This window comes from Equus przewalskii, chromosome 2, assembly GCF_037783145.1.
Source record: "Equus przewalskii isolate Varuska chromosome 2, EquPr2, whole genome shotgun sequence".
NCBI lineage: Eukaryota > Metazoa > Chordata > Mammalia > Perissodactyla > Equidae > Equus > Equus przewalskii.
Window position 1 is genome coordinate 62,932,217 of NC_091832.1, and position 20,512 is coordinate 62,952,728.

Below are 20,512 nucleotides of genomic sequence, written 5' to 3' on the forward strand. Positions count from 1 at the left end.
GGGTAGACAAGCATTTGAAGCATCATTAAAGCCTCTCGTCATTTCGATGATTTAGTGATAATGCAGGCTGGAGCAGGTAGCTGAGATTCTCCCACAGAATATCAGAATTGTTTTTCATTTTAATATACTTTTTTATTTAAAAAATCATAAAATGTTCCTTAGAGTGACAGCTGAGCTTCAATATTTATGACTTTCTGATTGCTCTCGCAGTTCAGAAAAAAAAAGAAAAATGAGCCCTCAAGTAAAATTTAAGTGGGAAAGATTAAAATTCAGAATTATGGACTTTTCTCATTTGAATGAATACTCACTTTTTGCCAAAATTTTGTATGCCAGTCCTAGTTTCCCTATGTTTGACAGTCCTTGAAAAAGTACTTAATTTCTTTCTCGAAAATATATGAGTAGTTTTACTTTTTGAAAATAAACCCTTTTGGATCAGCACAACTTTCCCCCCCAACTTTTATACTCTACTTTTGACACAAACCAAGCACACGCTTGCAAATGAATGATTCAGTTTGGGGCACAAGCTGGGGACCATATGAGTGAGTGAAAGGGATAAGTGACAGAACACCATTATCTTTGGGATATTATGATACCCACATGGCTGATTTATGATATAGGCTCAAACTGTTCCATCATTTACCTTTTTGTGAATTCTTGCTGTTTTCCTGAGTGAGTTTTCAGATTTATATGCATCAAGCCTTAGAACTAAATTAAATCATATTTCCTTACCCAAGATGCAGCTCTTTAACCAGTTCATGATTTTGTGATTAGTTTATTTTCTTCAAATAGTGTATTTCTGCGCCTGCTTAATGGAGTATGTTATTTATGTCTGATTAATCTTTTGAGAGGGAGGAATAATATGACTATTTCCCTTTAAGTTGTATGTAATGTAACGTCATTACTATCAGCTCAAACTGCTGTAAAAGAGGTCATGGGTGTGACTAAGAAAAAATGGACACTGTGGATAGATAATATCAGGAAGGGAATAAGGAAGAATCCTTCTTCTCCCCAAAAGACTCACTATAAATGATAATTTTATTATACTTCATTAAAATGTTTAAATTTTCATAAGACCTTAAACCCACAACATTTTCTTGTATTAGTTTTTCCTGACTAATTAATTCTTTCAACAAATATTTGTTGAGTGCCTACAGGCCTTATTCTAGATGCTGGGAGTAGAATATCAAATAAGACAGAAAAAGCTCTGACTTTGTGAGGTTGATAGTCGATGAATCCTGATGAACTAGTTTATATTTTTAAAAAACTTACGTGAGTTAATTGAGCTTTATATAAAAAAACTCAAATAGTTATATAATACAGCCTTACTAGTAGAAGAACCAAAATGAAAAATTCAGGATAGATTCCTAGGGGAGCATTGTGCAAAGGGATGTGGTAAAATATTCTTTTTCTAGATTTGTACTGAGCAGTAGCAGGTACATATTGTAGTGAACAGAACTAACCCAGCTATGAAGAAAGTAACATGGAAAACAGAAACTGTCCGGATTGTTTTGAGAAGATATTGTGACTATGTTCTCCCAAATATGTATGAAAATATTCTAAAATGCGGAAGAGGAAAGTATCCTTGCATTTGGTCTAAGTAAAAGGTTTTATTCAAAAAAATTCTGAAAAAAATCTTGGGCTTGGCCAATTTTGGAATTTTGAGAATGGGGTAAACTTTTAGGTAGAGTTGGCTCTAGTTACAAATGAAAAGGCAGTGTTTGGGCATTCACCCTGCCTGCCCGCCCCCCCCCCCTCCTATTTACCCCTATCGCCATGTGATTTATTAGGCATCCTGTTACATTCCATGTGGGAGGAAAGTACTGGACGTCCATCCAAAGACCTGGGCTTAAACTCCTATTCTGCTGTTTATCACTCAGTGAGCATGAACACGCTGCCTTGCTAAGCCTCGGTTTTCTCATCTACAAAACAAAGACCAAAATACCAACCTCAGAAGGTAGTCGTGAAGATTAAATAGAACGCATGTGAAAGTGCTTTGAAACAATTAATAACAAGGATTAGCATAATAGTTAATATTTCCTTAAGGAATGGAAATAAAACTCGGAGGAACACAGAAACTCTCTATATTCTAAAGTCTTCCAAATGGGATGGCAATGGGGGGAGTTTTTACTTTGGTCAAGTGTTTCTGCCAGACTGTACTTTAAATTATACCACATGTGAGGCTGCTCATTCTGCTTACAGAAAGCCACATCGGGCCCAACTTCTTCTGATCCCCCGTTACTCACTCTTGCCAGGCTGGTCCCAGATGGAACTTTATAAGGGACGTACTTCCTGTAGATATGACCAACTCTAGAACATGGAACATCAAACATTTCTCCTCCACACATCCAAACCTAAAGAGAGGAAATTTAAAAGTATATCACAAAAGAACAGTAAATTTCACACAAAAAAGGAATTATAAACAAGAGTCAAACAAATCTTAAAATCTCTTTGCCTCTAAGTCAAAAATTTCTATTTGTTATAAATGGCTAACCAAGAAAGAAAACCACATTTTTAAACCTAGATTCAAAAAAAGTATAGAACCAAAAGACTAGTTCACTAAAATCTAATTTCCATAGAAAATGTGTTGGTATTTTTTTGGTCTAATGGAATTTTATTACACATATTATATTGAACTGGCATTTAATGCTTATATGTCATTTATAGAGATATTTGTTTTGACAATCTTGTTTGAAGAAATAACATTGGAATTTAAATGTCAATTACAAATTTTAAGACATAAAAAATGGAATTTTTAAAATAAGCTAATGAATTAAGCAACACAGATATATCCATACTTTAAGTTCCATCTAGATTCTGAAACTTTCAGTAGAGCTTATCTTAAAAATCTTAGTTGCATTCTAATTTCTCCCTACCCCCTATCATTTCTTAGGTACAGAAAATAATTGACTAGTGATGTGGACTCAGGAAATATTAAACTCAAGGTATGTGTTAAGATGCTGTATTTATATGTAGCAACAAAAATTAATTGGTTGTAGTTTACATGACTATGCCCTCAGACAGACACACTTAATCATGGTTTTATATAACAAACTACTTACTATAAAAGGACTAATTATCAGAACATAAATCCAAGCTTCATATACGCTAGATTTTGAGCTATTTTCACTGCAAGAAAGAGATTAAAAAAGAGTTATATACTATAATGGTTAGTTTTATGTGTCAGTTTGACTGCATCACAGCGCTCAGGTATTTGGTCAAACATTATTCTGGATATTTCCATGAGGGTGTTTTTTCAGATGAGATTAACATTTAAATTGGTGGGCTTTGAGTAAAGCAATTACCTTCTATAATGTGGATGGACCTCATCCAATCAAGCTGAAGGCCGTAATTGAACAAAGACTGACTTCCCCCAAACAAGAAGGACTTCTGCCAGCTGACTATCTTTGGACTTGAACTGCAACTCTTCCCTGGCTCTTCAACCTGCTGGCCTGCCTTGCAGATTTTGGACTTACCAAGTCTCCTCAGTCATGTGAGCCATTTCCTTAAAATGTTTCTCTCTCTTTATATATACATATCCTGTTGGTTCTGTTTCTCTGGAGAACTCAGACTAATACGGATAACACCGCTTATTTTAAAGCATAATATTGAAATATTGAAAGAGAGAAAGAGAAATGTTGATGTCTTAACTTACTTTTGCTTCCAACCCCTTTCACTAAGAGGAATGACACCCCAAGTGAGAGTAAATACTTTCGGCTTTGCCCGTCATATGGTCTCTCTTGCAATTATGCAAGTCTCTAAGGAAATGGCACAGCTGTATTTCAATAAAACTTTGTTTACAAAAAACAGGCAGTGCTAGTCCCTGTTCTATAAGGTATAAAGTCCTTTCAAACACTGAAATTTAGTTATTCCTAAGATAATATATGTGGGAGATTCTAAGATAATATATGCAAAGATAATTTTCCAAAATTGCATACCACAAATCTCTCATTGCACATGCTCCTCTACAATGTGACCTTGGTACCCTCCCATTGAGATGTGGGTCTCTGTCCTCTCTCCTTGAATTTGGGTGGGCTTGTGAATTCTTAGACCAATAGACTACAGCAGAAATGACTGAGGCAAGGTTATAAACGGACTGTTGCTTCTGCCTGTCCACTAGGCACTCGTTTTTGCAACTCTGAGCTGCCGTGTAAGAAATCTGATTCCTTGAGGCTACCCCTTTGTGAGAAAGTCCAGACCACGTGAGAGGCCATGTGTAGGTGCTCAGGTCAACAGCCTCAGTTGTTTTAGTGAACAGCCAGGATCAACCACCAGGTGTGTAAATGAAGATTCCTCTAAATGATTCCAGCCACTAGCTGTTGAGTCACCCCAGCTGAGACCCCACACACTATCCCGAAGCAGAAGCAAGCTATCCCCTTTGTGTCTTTTCTGAATTTGGGAATGGTAGAATCCATGAGCTTAAAAAAATGGTTGTTTTATGCCTCTAAGTATTGGGGTTCTCTGTTATGCAGCAATAGTAACTGGAACTACTTATTTCCAAATCCTTAATAAAGGCGAGCTGCTAACACAACTAAGCAAAACTTATGCATCATTCACAGATTTCATCTTACCCTTTTGTGGGAGATACAGTGCTAGGGCTCATCAATTTCCATGCTCACTTCTGCCAGGCTATAATGTCTAGCTCATTTGTATTTAGATGTGGCCATATGGCTATTTCTTGCCAGTGCAATGTGAACAGAAGTGATGTGTATCACCTCTGAGCCAAAGTAATTAAGAGCGGACTTTCTTTTCCATCTTCTTTACGATTTCTTTTTTCCCTCAGAGCCTGACCAATCGCAGAAGATCCAGAGGAGGACTCTGAGACCCTAGAAGGAGTCACTAAATAGATGGGACCTGGGTCTCTGAGAAACTGGGTGGAGTAGAGCACATGCCTCCGCTTTTAATCTGGGCCAAATTATGAGAGGAGCAATAGAGACACTTTGCTGAGGTTGTTACCAAGATTTTGGGATTGTTAGCGCAGCTGGTTCTTAAAAACTTGTGTCTCTTCTGACATTTTTAATCAAATACAGTGAATGTAATTATTTGTGATATTATTTCCTTATATTATTTGCTCAGTTTTAAGAGACAAAATTTGAAAGTAATTAGACAACAGATGAAGGGGTGGTCAATGAGAGAGCAGAGAATGTTAGGTAGTCACGTGTGTAATAAAATGTCAGTCCTGGTTGGTCAAAGGTAGGCAGGTGTCCAGGCAGAGAAGCCTTCTTATCATCTGTATGTGGGACATAGTGATTTGTTGGCACAGGCAGTTATTTTTCATGAAAAAGGTGACCATATTGCTCTCATCAGTTGGTGAGGTAGCCAATTTCCTCTGCAGCACAAGGGGATGGTGACAAATGAGGGCAAGATGTGGGGCCAAGGTCTGGGGCAATGCCTTACATTCTCTGGGCTTATCTGTGTTTTTGGTTCATGTGGTCTTGTAGAATACTTGGAAAGTAGGCAGCAGTGGACTGAATTCTTCCTGCGACAGAGTTTGCCAGGGTAACAACTGCCACAGTGGAAAGTTAGATAAACCATCTTTGCCTTCCTTTCTAAGCTGTGGCAAAATGACCTAATAGACACACAGAAATGAAATTCTACCAACTTCTTTTCAGAAGGTCACTCTAATACAGTTTTTAAAGATCTTCATATCAGTTTTATATTGGTGTGTAACAAATTACTACAAACTTAGTGGCTTAAAACAACACACATTTATGATCTCCTAGTTCTATGGGTCAGAAGTCCATGTGGACTCAGCTGGGTTCTCTGCCTAGAGTCTCACAAGGCTGAAGTCTAGGTGGCTGCTGGGTTGAGCTCGTTTCTGGAGCCTCTGGGCAAGAATCTGCTTGCAGGCTCATTTAGACTGTTGGTAGAATTCAGTTCCTTGCAGTAATAGGACTAGGACCCCCATTTTCTTGCTGGTTGATGGACAGGCTCTGCTCCTAGAGGCCATTCTCAGTTCCTTGCCTGTGAACCCTCCTTCTTAGCAATGGTTAACCTCTGTCTCATAGAATCCTTCTTATGCTTCAAATCTCTATGACTTCTTGTGCTACCAGTGGGAGAAGACTCTGGGCTTTTAAAAGGCTCCTGTGATTAGATTAGGCCCATGAGGATCATCATCCTATTTTAAAGTAAACTGATTAGTGATCTTAATTACATTTGCCAATCTCTTTTGCCCTGTAATATAACATAACATAATCATGGGAGTAAGCCAAGGAAGAGGGTCCTCTTAGAGTTCTGTCTACACAATTTCCAGTGGATCAAAATTCATGTCTTCTATTGATAACCTACTTCTAATTCTTAACTTTCTTCCCATCAGAAACTTTTCTTTACAGCTAAGTCAAATTCAGGAAACTTCTGTCCAGATGTTTTTAATGCTAAATTCAGTGTTAAAAAAAACTATAGAATCCTAGAATTTATTTTTCTCCATATTGCCACTACAATTACTTAAAAACATAAATCTGAGTATATCATGCCTCCGTTTAAAATCCTTCACTGGTTTTCTATCCCTGTTAAGGTAATAGTTACAACTCCTCCATAAAGTTTCCAAAGCTTTGCATTATCTGGCCTTTGCTTGTGTCCGTCATCACTCTGCCCTGTCCCTCACCAACCCCCACAACACACTCTCTGGGCTATTTTTATTTTCTTATTATTATTTTTAGTTATTTTATTGAGGTCACATTAGCTTATAACATTGTGTAAATTTCTGGTGTACCTCATTATATGTCAGCTTCTGATAGACTGCGTCGTGTTCACCACCAAAAGTCTAGTTTCCGTCCGTCGCCATACGTATGTGCCCCTTTACCCCTTTTGCCCGTCCCCCAGCCCTTCTTCTCTGGGCTGTTTTTAATTCCTTAGAAAGCACCAAGATTCCCTCCTCAAGGCTTGCCACCACAAATTACTGTCTCTAAATGAAATTCCCCTTTCCCTCTCTCTGATCCTTTTCGTATTTCTTATTTATTTTCCAGAGTTCAGCTTCACTATCACAACTGATTCCTTAGATTTGTTTAGGCTCTTGTTCTATGCTCCCATTCCATCTTGCATACTTCTCCTTCACGTAATTCATTAATTGAGTTAACAAATGTATAGCGAGCACTTACTATATGCCAGGCATTGTTCCCCATGCTGGAACTATAATGTGTGACTAATTCAAAGATCTGCACACATGGAGCTTTCTTTCAGTGGAGACCGTACTTATGGTAACTGTCACTGAGTGATTTATTTGTGTTTGTGTAATGATTTGTTTAGTATTCGTCTCTCCTCACTAGACTCAAAGTTCCATGACTATTATTACTCTATCTCCAGCTACTAGTGAAGAGCTTAGCACATAAAAGATACTCAATAAACATGGTCACCTCTTGTTTCAATTATGCTTGAATTTGTACTTACGTAGGGAACCTAAGGCCTTTCCAATTCAGTGTTGTTTCTTACAACCTCAGGGCCAATCTGCTTTTCACCATAAGCACAGAAAAGCCACTTGTCCCTAATCTCAGAGTTGCTTCATTTCTATACTGTGGATGTCACCATGCACTTCTTTATTTTTTTCAGTCTTTCAATAACAAAGCTTATTTCAGCAGAAGCATCCCTCCTGACACACTAGAGAGATGTGTTTAGGTAACAGTGTGGAATCATGGTTCTTTAGGAAAGCACAACTGTTGTGGCATTTATTAAATCCAATATTTGTTCTGAAAGATGTTGTTTATATATTTAAAAGACATTTCCTGGTAGTATGGTGTGGTGATATTCTAAAAAAAAAAAAATTCTATGGCATTGTCATACTTAAGTATCTATTTCTTGCAGAAATGTTTTAGATTTACAAATAACGGGTCTTCTTTTGACAACATAAATATTTTAAAGCAATGTTATTTTACCCGTGAATGAGCACAGAGCATTTTTTTCATGATGTAGTTCAAATTGACTGAATAATTGAATGCTTTCCTTATTTTTTTAATCACTTTTCAATATCAGCCACAAACTGGAATTTAGACATAGAGAATGTTAAATTGGATGGAATCATACAATTATACCAGTCACACAGAATGTGAAATTAGCTGCAGTGAGAAACTGATTGTCAGGAGGATACTAAGGGAACATTATTATCGAATATAAGATGAGGTGTAATATACTGATGGAAATGGTGATTTAAATTCTCAAAAAGGAATTTATTAATGCATTCAGTTCCAAAAGCTGCTCTCTCCCTAATTTCATCCTTACCTCTTCTCCCCCTCCTTCCCTCTGGTCAAACTATTTTGGCTTCTTTTCTGTTCCTCGAACATGCCAGATACCTTCCCACCTTAGGGTGTTTGTACTGGCTGTTCCCTCTGCCCGAATTCTCTTCCAGAACTCCCCATGGCTAACTCTTCAGCTCTTTCAAGTCTTAGCTCTAAATCCTCTTGCCCCAAACTCATCACAGTCCTCTGCCCCTGTTCTTATAGCATTTCCCACCTTCTAACTCAGTAGATACCTCATTTATTTATTTTGTTTATTATTTGTCAGCCTCTCTCCCCAAAAAAGGCAAGGGTCTTTGTGTCTTTTATTGAGTGATGTATCCTAAGCACCTAGGACAATGCCTGACACATAGTTGGTACTCTGTAATTGTTTGTTGAATGAATGAAAGAATTATTGGTGTATTGATGTAAAGTAACGTTAATTCCAGACAATTGAGTTATTTAATGATAACCCACCATTTAGCTGCCATTAAAAATAAAAGCTGTGATCTCTAGTATATTCAAGTACGAATTTTAAGGTAATAAGGTATCTTAAACTTATTTTCACTCAAAACTGTTTTATAACAAAACAAAGAAATGGCTGATGTTAAAGATATAGCATGTTATGTATAAATGAGTAATTAAGTTTCCGGGACTGGAAAATAACTTTCTAATGGTACGGTATGACTTGTGTGGGTTAAGTTTGAAAGACTCCTTAAGACTAGATAATTGACCACTTTGCCATCTATTTAGAGTTGAAATATTAGTTGTTAACCTAAAAAGCTATGGTGTGTGATATTGAAAAGGGCCATGTCTGTCTTTTCTGGGCTAGATGTGATAAAAACTGCACCTTCGGGAAGAGAAGTTACATGCACACATACTGTTGCCTTGGTTTATTCTTAGAAACTTGGGTTTTGAGGTTATTCTTTGAGATAAGGAGAAAAAAAAGGAACAGCTTATTTTAACGTTTCCTGATTTCCCTTTTCTATTTGTTGATAGAAAGATAATAAAAACAGAAATTGGAAAATGCATCTACAGTCTTTAATTAGGATATGGTGGTTTCTAGTGTCAGGGGAAAAGCTCTTGTTTCTGGAGCCATCTGCTTAGGATTTTTTTCAAAGTAAGAGATGCTGCGATGTCAGTATAAAAGAAAATCGAGCCCAAAGCATCTTGCATTTAGTGAGCTTCAAGAGGTCCGGGTGGGGATGGCAGGGCTTCAGAGGGTACATTGTTCAGAAGATCATTACTTTTAAGATGTGGTGTTCATATTTGCAGTAACACCAGGTGGCCTTAAAAACAGTGATTCTGGTGGGGACTGGAACAGAAAAACAGACATATCACTTATTGGTTTATTTGAAACATTAATTCTTGAGGAGGAAAGAGTGGATCTGAATATCTTAAGCGTGCTTCTTTAGATAAAATATTATAGTTAAAGATACAATCTCTCATTTTCCTTAACTCATTATTCTGCAGCTTAGAAAGTGCAGTAGCGGCAAAGTGTTTGCTTTTTACCATTATTTCCATATGTCTCCAGATTTTGAGTCTATTGCTTAAATTTTCTGGATTCTCCGTCTGCCAAAAATAAATAGAAGTTCTTTAAAAACTTCTTCAAATTGGCTTTCTGTGTTGGGACAACTACTTCCTTCTTTTGGGGAAATACCCAAACACGTCTCTCCTTTGCTCCTGAGTTGGGCTGTCAGTGACACTTCGTTCCTAAAGGCACAGGCAGGAACCTGACTCAGGTCAGGCTAATTGAAATGCTTCTTTGAGGTTCATCAAATTGGAATTACCTCTCTGGTGGTGAAGCAGAAAATGGAAGCCTGAAAGCTTTCAGGGGCCATGTCTGAGGGGTGGAGGGAAAGCCTGTTGGAGGGAATGAAGCTGACTCAGAGAGAGGTGGAGGGAAGATATCCAGAGAACAGGTCACAGCAGCATCGAGGCCCTGTTTCCAGGCTTCCCAGAGGCTCAACTTATTTCCTTGACTTTTTCACAGTTTGTTTGTGTGGTTGTTCTGTCCGATTTCCCTGTTTCCTCTAAGTTAGACTGAATTGGGTTTCTGTCTTCTAGTAAGCCAAAGAATCTGAATTAAAAAACTTCCTTTGTGAACAATGAGGGTTTGAGTGTCTAGGAGTACCAAGGATACACTTTGAAACGAGCACATCAGTCAAAAGCTACCCAGATAAAGACCATTATGACAAAAACTCTGGAGAAGCGAAAGGTTTTCTAAGCTTCGGTTGATAGGCAATTAAGTTTTTTTAGCAATACTCAATATGAAAAAAATTTCATCAAAATAAAAGATGTGAGCACTCTCAAAGGTTCATAAGGGCACTTCCATGTTATTTTTATCTTGAGGAAAAGTTGATGTACTTTTGTAATATGGAGCAGTGGAAAGAATGCTTTGGATTAGGGTTTGAATTGGGCAGGTTGCTACACTTTTCTGAGTCTCATTTTCATTTTCGGTAAAGTTGGGGTAATGTGTCTACGTCATAAGGTGGTTGTAAGTACTCAGTTAAGAAATACATGTAGCACCCTTACGTGGCACACAATACGTGCTCAAGGATGGTGGTCATATGACATAGTCTATCTAGTGGACAAATGGTATTCTTCTGTTATGTTGGGGGCTACGTAGGGTGGTGGTTGTGTATCAGTATGTTGACCTGTATGAGAGGGGTCAGGGCACACGACAACATGCCAGTCTGTGAATGTGTGTGTATGCGAGTAGGGATTGTCTTCTCAGCTGTCACTCTCATAGTTTGGAGAGAAGGAGGGAGCTGTGGGATCAGTTTATATTGGTCTCGTGTGTTGTAGGTTGCCAACCTTGACGTAGAGTGTAAAAATCAAATTCTTATACCTCTAGGGTTAATGTGTGTATATACTCCGAGACTTTCTATAGTATTGTCACTGGGATTTGGGTGAAGGGCTTCAGAAGTGTATGGGGAGTTTTTTTGTAACTTTTTATACAAATGTCTCTTGAGCTGGGGGTTGGGGGTGGGGCAACTGGCTTGCTTTATGTAGATTTACAGACCAGAAGCATTAGAATGATCAGACTGTATTTCTCGTTGGGGAAAATGGCAACCAGAAAAATACAAATATTTCTTAAAAATCTCAATATTAGGAAAAGATTTCAATAGGAAGTTAAATTGACCCTAACACAGGTACTGAATGCTGTGTAAATTGTTACATCTCGCTCACTTTACAACTATCTATAAAAGCTAAAAGAAAATTAAATAGAGAATTAAGAAAACGCCATCAGACATAAAGGAAGTAACAACTGGGAGGAATTTAGACTTGCCGCTAGGCTTATGTCTAATGGACATAAAATTTAACTTGAAAATGCTCTGCTACACCTGAGGTAACTTTTGTTGGGTAATTGAAATGAATCTCAGACTGGCTGGCGAGGCATTTAGCAGCTGTTTCTGTTTATCTTTCAGTTTCTGAATGAGTTTAGAGTCATTTTAATATTTTCTTTGGAAGATCAATTCTGGGCATGTTGAATTAAAATGGTTATTTTGATGTCACCTAGGCTAAATGTTGTAGGGAAAAGAAGCCCACAGGAATAACTCCAGGTATTATCTTGTGTATCCGAAGTATACGGCGCGCCATAAAAAAGCTTCTGTCATGTTTTAGATACAAAATGCAAGTCCTCTTTGAGGTACTTTGCAGGCTCAGAAGTAAAGAGAGGTCTCTAAGACAGCTGTCTCATAAAAGCAATGAGAAGGTATATAAAATATTTTAGAATCTTCCTCGGCATAAAAAGGATTTCTAATGAGTACATTTTATAAGACTAAATTTATTTCTAACAAAACCATTTGTACAAAACATCGTCACGATAGTTTATATAGAGATAGCTTAAGGGAAAAAGAGTACACTTCCAAAATGAGATTGAGCTGTACCCATCCAGGGAGGCAAATAAACTATTTTAGGAGTATAAATTAAACACCTTAGGAGGTTTTTGTATTTTCAGACAACTGTGGAGAAAATGGAAAATGCTTACTAATTAAAACTAGGTTCTTTGCCAGTGTACCAGAGGCTTGTCTTGGGATCCAAGAGTATGGAAGTTAGCAATTGTGGAGGCTGGGGGATGGAGAGACCAGGTTGGGATCAGGGGCCAGGGAACAACTTCCTTTCTTTGGGATCTCAGTATGTCATTATTTTGTAGTTTCTCCTACAAATCTTGGGTCATGTAACACACGGAACATTTGTTGCAAACAGTGCTGTGGGGTGATAGCTGGATGAGAGACACTCAAGATTGGAGGAGTAAGAGGATGAGGGAAATGAGCCACCCTGGGGTCCGGACCTGGGGAAGAGAGGCCATGAATGAGACCACCATTGAACCAATTGCCGATTCTCTTTGCTCAGTTGTTTTGTAGTGGACCAAAGTGCTTGCTTTAGCTTAGAAGTTTTGGCCTGATCTGTACCTGGGATTTGTTTCTAAGATTTATATTTAAACAATCTTGAGATCCATATAAATATATATTAACATATCATTGCAGACTGAGATGTATTTTAAAGGCCTTTTCTCACCACCCAATCTAAACACCCTTCATTAAGATGGTAGTAAAGTCAGGGGCCTATAAAGGCCACAAGAGACCATATATGTATCTCCAGTCAGGTATCAAGTTTAACACGGCAGAAACAGGGTGCCGGTAAACAGTGCAGACCATTCTTCTGTCTTTTGTCTTGGTTATAGATACAAATATTTTATAAATATTATGCCAGTCAAATATAACCATCTCTATACTGGGGCTCTTGCTTTGTAACATTGGCTGGTTTATTTCTTTTTAGCACTTACCAATGTCAGAAATTATCTTGTTTATCTATTCACTTATTTATTTATAATCTTTCTGTCCTCACACCAAATTCTATGAGATAGATAACTTGTCATTCCCGTTAACTATCATATTCTCAGTGTCACATAGTAGGCTCTTAATAAATATTTGCTGGATGGATGGGTACATCTGTGACTATTGTCTGCATATGAAACTATATATTATAATTTTACTTTATAAGTACTTACATAAATACTATATTACATATAGTATATATATTTATTATTAAATATAAACAAAATTTATCTTCCCCTTGTATTTATTTTTGCACATATGTTCTGTGTCTTTCTTTTTCTTACCTGACAACAGGTTTGAATATTATTCCACAGTAGTGAAAAGAAAACTGTTGCATTCTTTAAAGGCCATGCTGTGGTCCACAGTACAGGTAAACAATAATTAATTTAATCAGTCTCCTAGGATGGATGTTTAAGTTTTTCCATTTTTTTAATCAATAAAAGCAATATTGAGATAAATACCCTTGTATATGCACCATTTCACACATGTGTGAGTTTATCTGTAGGTTATGTGAATAGAAATGAAACTTTTGAGCCAATACATACATACAGTTTAAATTTTGAGGGATATTTTCTAACTGTTCCCCATAGAGGTTACATAACTTTTCACTACTTTAACTGACATGTTTGAAAGTGTCTGCTTCTCTAAACTCTTGTCAACACATTGTGTGATCAAAGTTCTTGATTGTTGCCAATCTAATAGGTGAAAAATACACCATTAGAGTTTTAATTTGTATTTTTCTTGTAATTGAGGTTGAGTAACTTTTCATATTTGAGTCGTTTTTTACATCCTTTTTCTGTGAAGTGTCTGTTCCGATATTTTGCCTATTTTATTTCTTAAAACTATTTAATCTTATTGATTTGTAGGAGGTCTTTTGGTATTAAGGGTTTTAGTTGCAAATAATTTTTCCCAGATTGCCATTTGACTTCCAATATGGAAAATATGTTTTTTCCATATTGAATGATTATGTGGATGAATTAATCTTTTCTTTCATTGCCTCTAGTTTTTTTTGAGTCACACTTAGGGGCTTCCCCCATTCCAGTTCTTCCATCATTTTTATGGTTCTTACATTGTCACTTTATTTTTGTTTGGTGAGCAAGATTCACCCTGAGCTAACATCTGTTGCCAATCTTTCTCTTTTCGCTTGGGGAAGATTCACCCACCCTGAGCTAACATCTGTGCCAGCCTTCCTCTATTTTGTGTGTGGGATGCTGCCACAGAATGACCACTGACAAGTGGTGTAGGTCCACGCCTGGGAACTGAACCCAGGCAGTCAAGGCAGAGCATGCCAAATGTCACCTCTGGGCCACTGGGCCGGCCCCTACATATTTTCATTTTTAATGTTTAAAGTGGTTTATCTTCCTGGGATCTATTTTTGCATGAGTGTGATATGTGGATCCAACCTTTTTTTTTCCAGCCAATAAGTAGTTGTCCTATACTATTTGCTGAGGAATCCGCTCTCTTCCTCTTGATTTGAAATGTTGACTTTATCTTATATTAAATTCTCTTATTAATCTGGGTCTATTTAAATCCTGTGCCTTGAGTATTTCTGTCTTTTCATGCACATTTTATTATGTATTTTATTTTCTGCTATGCTTAGCCTCCTATCATTTTTTCCCAGAAATTTTCTTGTTGTTCTATTTATCTGTTTTCCCTTTGTCTAGCTCCCCACCCCCAAAAAAATTCATGTTACTATTTTTACTGAGATTGCGTTAAACTTATGAGTATGCTTAGGGAGAATTACCTTCATTATGAATTTTCATGTATTCAGGACTTTTTGTGTGTCCCTCAGTAGCATTAGAACATCTCTTCATAGAGGTCTAGGACAGCTAAGTTTAGTCCTAACTGGGTTTTTCCCTACTACTGGAAATAGTGTCTTCCTTTGGCTGGTGATTGTTTGTATATATAAAGGCTGTTGTTTTCTGGATATTTACACCACACATACACACATTTTAACTTGGCAACTCACTGAATTTCCTCCCCTCCTCCTTGCCAATTTTTAATATCTCTTCTATTATCTCTTATCTAACTGAATTGCTTACTATGTCCCAAATAATAAGCAACATTAGATAATAATTTAATGGGAAACTTCCTAGAGTGGCAATTATTTTGGTGTATTAGTCTTTGAATAGTTATCTATTATGTAATCTTTTATTATTACTTTTTAATGCTGGTATGTACAAGTAAAATATGTCTGCGCTTTTCTATTTTTTGCGCTGTTTTAGTCAGATTTATCAATATTTTGCTAGCTTTATAATTAATCTGAAAAATTTCTTTCTTGTCTGACACTAGAGGACAACTTTTGAAAAATATTGCAGTATACGTTCCTTCAAAGTTTAGAAGAAACTGATCAGGTTTGGTGCTTTATTTTTTGGAACAGATAGCTTTTTGACAATTTTCTCTATTTCTGCTATGGTCTTCGGTCAGCATGGTAGGCGGACTTCTGAGGTGGCTCCCTAAATTCCTACACCCTGGTGTATATGTCCTTATATAATCTCCTCCCTTTGAGAGTGGTAGGGTATATGATTACGATGGATTTCATACCTGTGATTAGGTGACATTATGTGACAAGGGTAAAGGGAGTTTGCTGATATGATTATGGTTTCAGTTTAGTTGACTTTGAGTTAATCGAAAGGGAGATTATCCTGGGAGGGTCTGACTTAACAAGTGAGTCCTAAAAAGGGACCCTGACCCTCCTGGGGAAGACTTATGCAGATGTGAAGTGTGAGGGAAATTCTGGCCTCGAAGAGGTGAGCTGCGGTAGTATGAGAGGGCCATGGAGGCAGCCGCATGGCAAGGACTAGAGAGTGGCTTCTAGCTGTTGAAAGTGGCATCCAGATCACAGCCAGCAAGACAATGAGGGGCTCGGTCCCCAAAGCACAAAGAAATGGGTCCTGCCAATAACCCGAGGAAACTAGAAAGCAGATCTTTCCCGGGTAGAGTGTCCAGATAAGGACAGAGCTGGCTGAAAATTTGATTTCAGCCTTGTGAGCTCCGTAGTAGAGGCCTCGCTTAAAGATGCTGGACTTCCAATCCAGAGGCTTGAGGAAATTTTGTGTTGTCTTGAGCCACTAAGCTTGTGGTAATTAGCCATGCAGCAATAAAAAAATGAATATAGTCAGTTTGGATTTTTTCTTTTTGGAAGTCAGTTTTGTCATTTATATTTTGTTAAAAATCATCCATTTCTGTCATAATCTTAACCTTATTTCCATGGAATTGAGCAGAGTAATCTCTTATGATCACTTAAATTTTCTCTACAATCCCTGTTTTTTCCCCACTGTTGTTTCCGAGCTTGTGTATTTTTGTGTTTTCTTTTTTTACAGATGGTCAATTAAACATTTTCGACTTAATTTGTCTGTCTCCATGTCTGTCTGTCTCTCATTCATTACTTCTGTCTGGCTGTAAAGAACCAGCTCACGCACTACTAGTTTTAAGTTTTCTAAATCATCAATTTATTTTTTATGTTTATTAATCTTTTATCCTTATTTCCTTAGGTTTATTTTGTTTTTCATTTGCAAACTGGATTTGGATGTTTAACTTGTTTATTTTTATGTTGATGTAAGAGTCTAAATTTTCTTCTGAGCACTGCTTCAGCTGTATGTCCTAGATTTGGTGTATGGCATGTTAATTTTAATTTTTTTCCTCAGGAACACTAATATGAACTCCTTTATCTTCCATACCATTCCACTTTATGACTTTTAACTTTGTTCACTTTAATTTCATTTTCTTCCTTTTTCTCAATCCTATCCTTTACGTCCTGATATATTTTCGGAATATCCCTTCTCCTTTGTGTTGCTTTCAATATGACCTTCATTTTGGTTTTCTTTTTCATTGGCTCCAAACTGCTCTCATTTCTTTTTCATCGCCCTATGTTGTCTTTTGATATTTTGCCTAATCTCATAAAGTTCAGCCTTTATTATTGTTTTACAGAGTCAATGACTTCATTAACCTTTTCAATAAATTTGTAACAATGTACAGCCACATTATTTTGGTGAGCTTTCCCGGTCCTTTCTTCCTTTTTTCTTGTAACATTTGTATATGCTATTACCTTTAAGAAGTTATTATTATTTATCTTTGAGTAGGGTGAATTGTTACCAATTCCAGTAGGTATTCAATTTATGACACAAAATTTTGTGTGTGAGTGAATGATTTCAGCCTTTGTCTGCCTCCAAAAGGAATTGGCTGCTTCAGGGCTGCTCATAATATCCAGTATCTTTCCTCCATTTTGCCTCACTAGCAGCCCGCTTCCTGCAGATATGGCTGTTCTGTATAATACTTCTTTCACCACTGTCCCCAACCTCCTATTTGCTGCTTCTCTTTTGTGCCAGACTCAATTCGTGGAAGCTCTGGCCACCAGCAATCACATCTGTTGCTACTGTTTCAAACAAGTGATTGTTGGTTTTTCCCCTTAGGACATGCCAGTTACTTTGGAGAATTGAGATCAGCTGACTTCAAATGAAATGTGTAGCTATGGTCCTTCCATCTTCCCATGCCACTATTTTGCCATCATTGGATTTACCTTACTGCGTATGATAACCTTCCTTGTACATTGTGGTTGGGGGTAAGATAGCTGATGATTTTGTCAAGGATAAAGTTAGGTTTTCTTGTACCTGTTTCATGTTCTCTTCTTTTGTTTTGAGTGGTCTCTAAGAGAAGACTCTTCTTTTCCGTTTTAAAACTGCAGATCTGTAGTAATTGTGTAACATTCAATTGTTGAACTATAAGTATACTTAAAAATTTTTTTGATGGCTATATACCTTGTAGGGAAACTTTAAATTTAGCTAACTTAATGAGATTATTCATTTTGATTTTCTAAGTATGAATAATTAAAATCCATGTTTGTTCTTGAGAAGCTCTGTAATGAGGTTAAGCTCTAGAATATATAGTTTACTGAGCTATAAAAATTCCAAATTGATGGCTGTTATCTTGTTTGATTGAATAAAGAACTGAATGTTCTATACTCAATGATTAGTCCCTATTGTGTATATTCAATCCTTATTGAATAACCGTTTCATTTTGAAGATAGTAAAAAATTAAATTTTACATTAAATCATAACAAGACTTGTCAGCCCTCATATTTAATAAAAATCAGATAGGAAGAATCTGCATTTCTTTTTTAAAGTGGTTTCAGAGAGTGACAGTAGCTACTTTTTCACCAAGGGCATAAAGTCTTTTATTTTTCCAGCTAAGAGAAATTAGGCTAATGGTTTTGAGAGCAAACCTGAATTCTAATCTTTGCTTTGATATTAACTAGGTAATGGCCTGTCTTTGCAATTATGAAATAGAAATTATATTTTTACCTTGCATTAATGTTGAATGGGATAAGAAATTAAATTCAATGACCTTTAAATGCTAACTCATTACTTTTTCTTGTTAAGGTACCAAATAATAGTTATTACCGCCATAGGAAGAACAAAGAGGCCAGAATTTTGGGACACAGGTAGCTCCATGTAAAGATTTTATAAGCCATAAAAAGGTACAAAATAAATGAGACACTGTCAAAGTCTCAGACATATTTTAGTCCCTTTAAGCTGTACATGCTTACTTGTGTGTATGGCGGGATTGTAACTTGCCATATTTATCCTGTAATGCTTAATGTGTTTTCCACCTTCCGTTTTTACTCCAGGAGCATTTTCTTCCTCAGCCACACCAAAGTGGAAGCAAAGATTCGAAGAAACCTCAGAGGCTTATTTTAGAACAGATTTGTTTTTCACTTTAGAAAGACTACACAAGCGTGGGCCTGGGGGAAGGGCAAAGAAGCGACAACTAAAAACAGGAGAGGGAAGAGGGCTGTAGAATCAGGGCGCAGAAGGGGAGAGACGAAGGAGAAGTGCAGCAAGGCGGACGCCCCCAGACTCGTCACAAGACACTGGCCGTTCAACAACCTTGTAACCTGCACACCACCAGGACAGAGGTCAGGCGCACTGGGTGGGCTGAGGATCTGAAGGGAGAGCTTCACCCCAGACCTGAACCGAACAAGTGAGAAATTTGCCTCCTCGCAAAGGCAGCAGTGCGCACGGTTCTGTTACACGAGTTTCCCCTGACTCTCAGTAGACTGAACGTTTTTGACAGAAAGGACTGAATCTCTCTTTAATCAATTTAATGTATTAACCATCACTCTCTTTCGTTGCGTAAATGTATGGCATTCATATTATGGTGACCCTGCACTGTATACAGGCTACGTTGAACACACCTGCAATCTTTTGCTCCCAATAGTTAAGTTCCATGCTTGCCTCAAAGGCAGTGTTTCTTCTCAAATGTGATTATGCTAGTTTTAAAAGATTACAATTATGTAATTTAATTAAACACCACTTAACCTGATGAAATACAGTTATGAAAAGAGAAAGAATTGTTCATGTCAAAACTAATTTGAGAAGTTTGGAAGGATTGAGTTGTTGTTCAAAAGATTGCTGTCAAATTAGATATGGGTAAGTAACAATAAAAGACTGGGTAAAATAGTTCAAAAAATGAGAAGGATTCTATTACCACATTAAGATAGCTTCAAAATGTCTTTAGGTCCTCATTCCAATTTAAAGAAACCCAAACTGGGACTCATGGAAAATGCAATATGGGTATGGTTTATGCACCTCTAGTTTTTCTCCATCAGTGGACCCAATTGCTGAAGGACAAGCTTTGGCCTCCTTTGCATTAGCAGACTGGCAAATCAATGCGTGTTTATATGTTTTACTTTCGAGGAAATTCTTGACGTATTTTTTTGTGCTTTCCTGCTTTGATTGATATTTATGTTTAACAGAAGAAATACTCCTCTCTATTGTAGTTGATTCAAGGGCTTCACCATTTATTCTCTCTTTGTTTATAGAGAGAATAAACAATTTCTCAGGAACAGAACGAAGTAGGACTGGTTGGTTAAAATCTCTGCAATAAATAGGGGGAGAAATGGAAGTATGAGTTTCCATCTTTTCTGGGAAGGAAAGGAAAACACTAATTGAGTTGGTTTGCAGTGTAGTTTGAGACAGGTGAGGCAGATAATTGATGGAAAGTTTCATGGCTTATAATTCAGTATGTTCATTTGATTTGTGTGGTAATTAGGAGCAAGTGTAAACTTTTAGGAGGGGAAAATAAAGCAACTCAGGGAATAAATGAAAGAAATGTGGAGAATGGTTGAAAGAGGAGAAAGAATAGAGAAAGGGAGGCTAATGGAGAGGTTATTGTATGTGTCCCCAATTATTGCTGTGAATATGGAAATAAAATATATTCCAAACAACACTGGTGATGCGTAATTGTGGTGAATTAATTCTCCAGGCTGCTGCTGGAGAGTGAGCTCCACCAAAGAGAGAATCTTCTCGCGTTTATCTTTGAATCCCAAGAGATTGGCCCACGGTTGGCGCATTGTAATCAATTAATAAACATCTGTTGAATGAATTAATGACTGATAAGAGCTGAAAGATTGTGAGACGTAAGTTCAAATTTCCTTAAACATCTGCATCTTAAACTCAGCACATGGGA

The 20,512-nt window shown here is 37.2% G+C and overlaps 1 protein-coding gene across 1 annotated transcript in view; it reads right to left on the reverse strand.

The window, feature by feature from the left end:
• GALNTL6 (polypeptide N-acetylgalactosaminyltransferase like 6) overlaps window positions 1-20,512 on the reverse strand; it is a 1,099,146-nt gene that overhangs the window by 83,894 nt on the left and 994,740 nt on the right. The window contains exon 9 of the mRNA XM_070608036.1: window positions 2,244-2,351. Within this exon, the coding sequence (XP_070464137.1) occupies window positions 2,244-2,351 (108 nt within the window). The remainder of the gene's footprint in view (window positions 1-2,243; window positions 2,352-20,512) is intronic.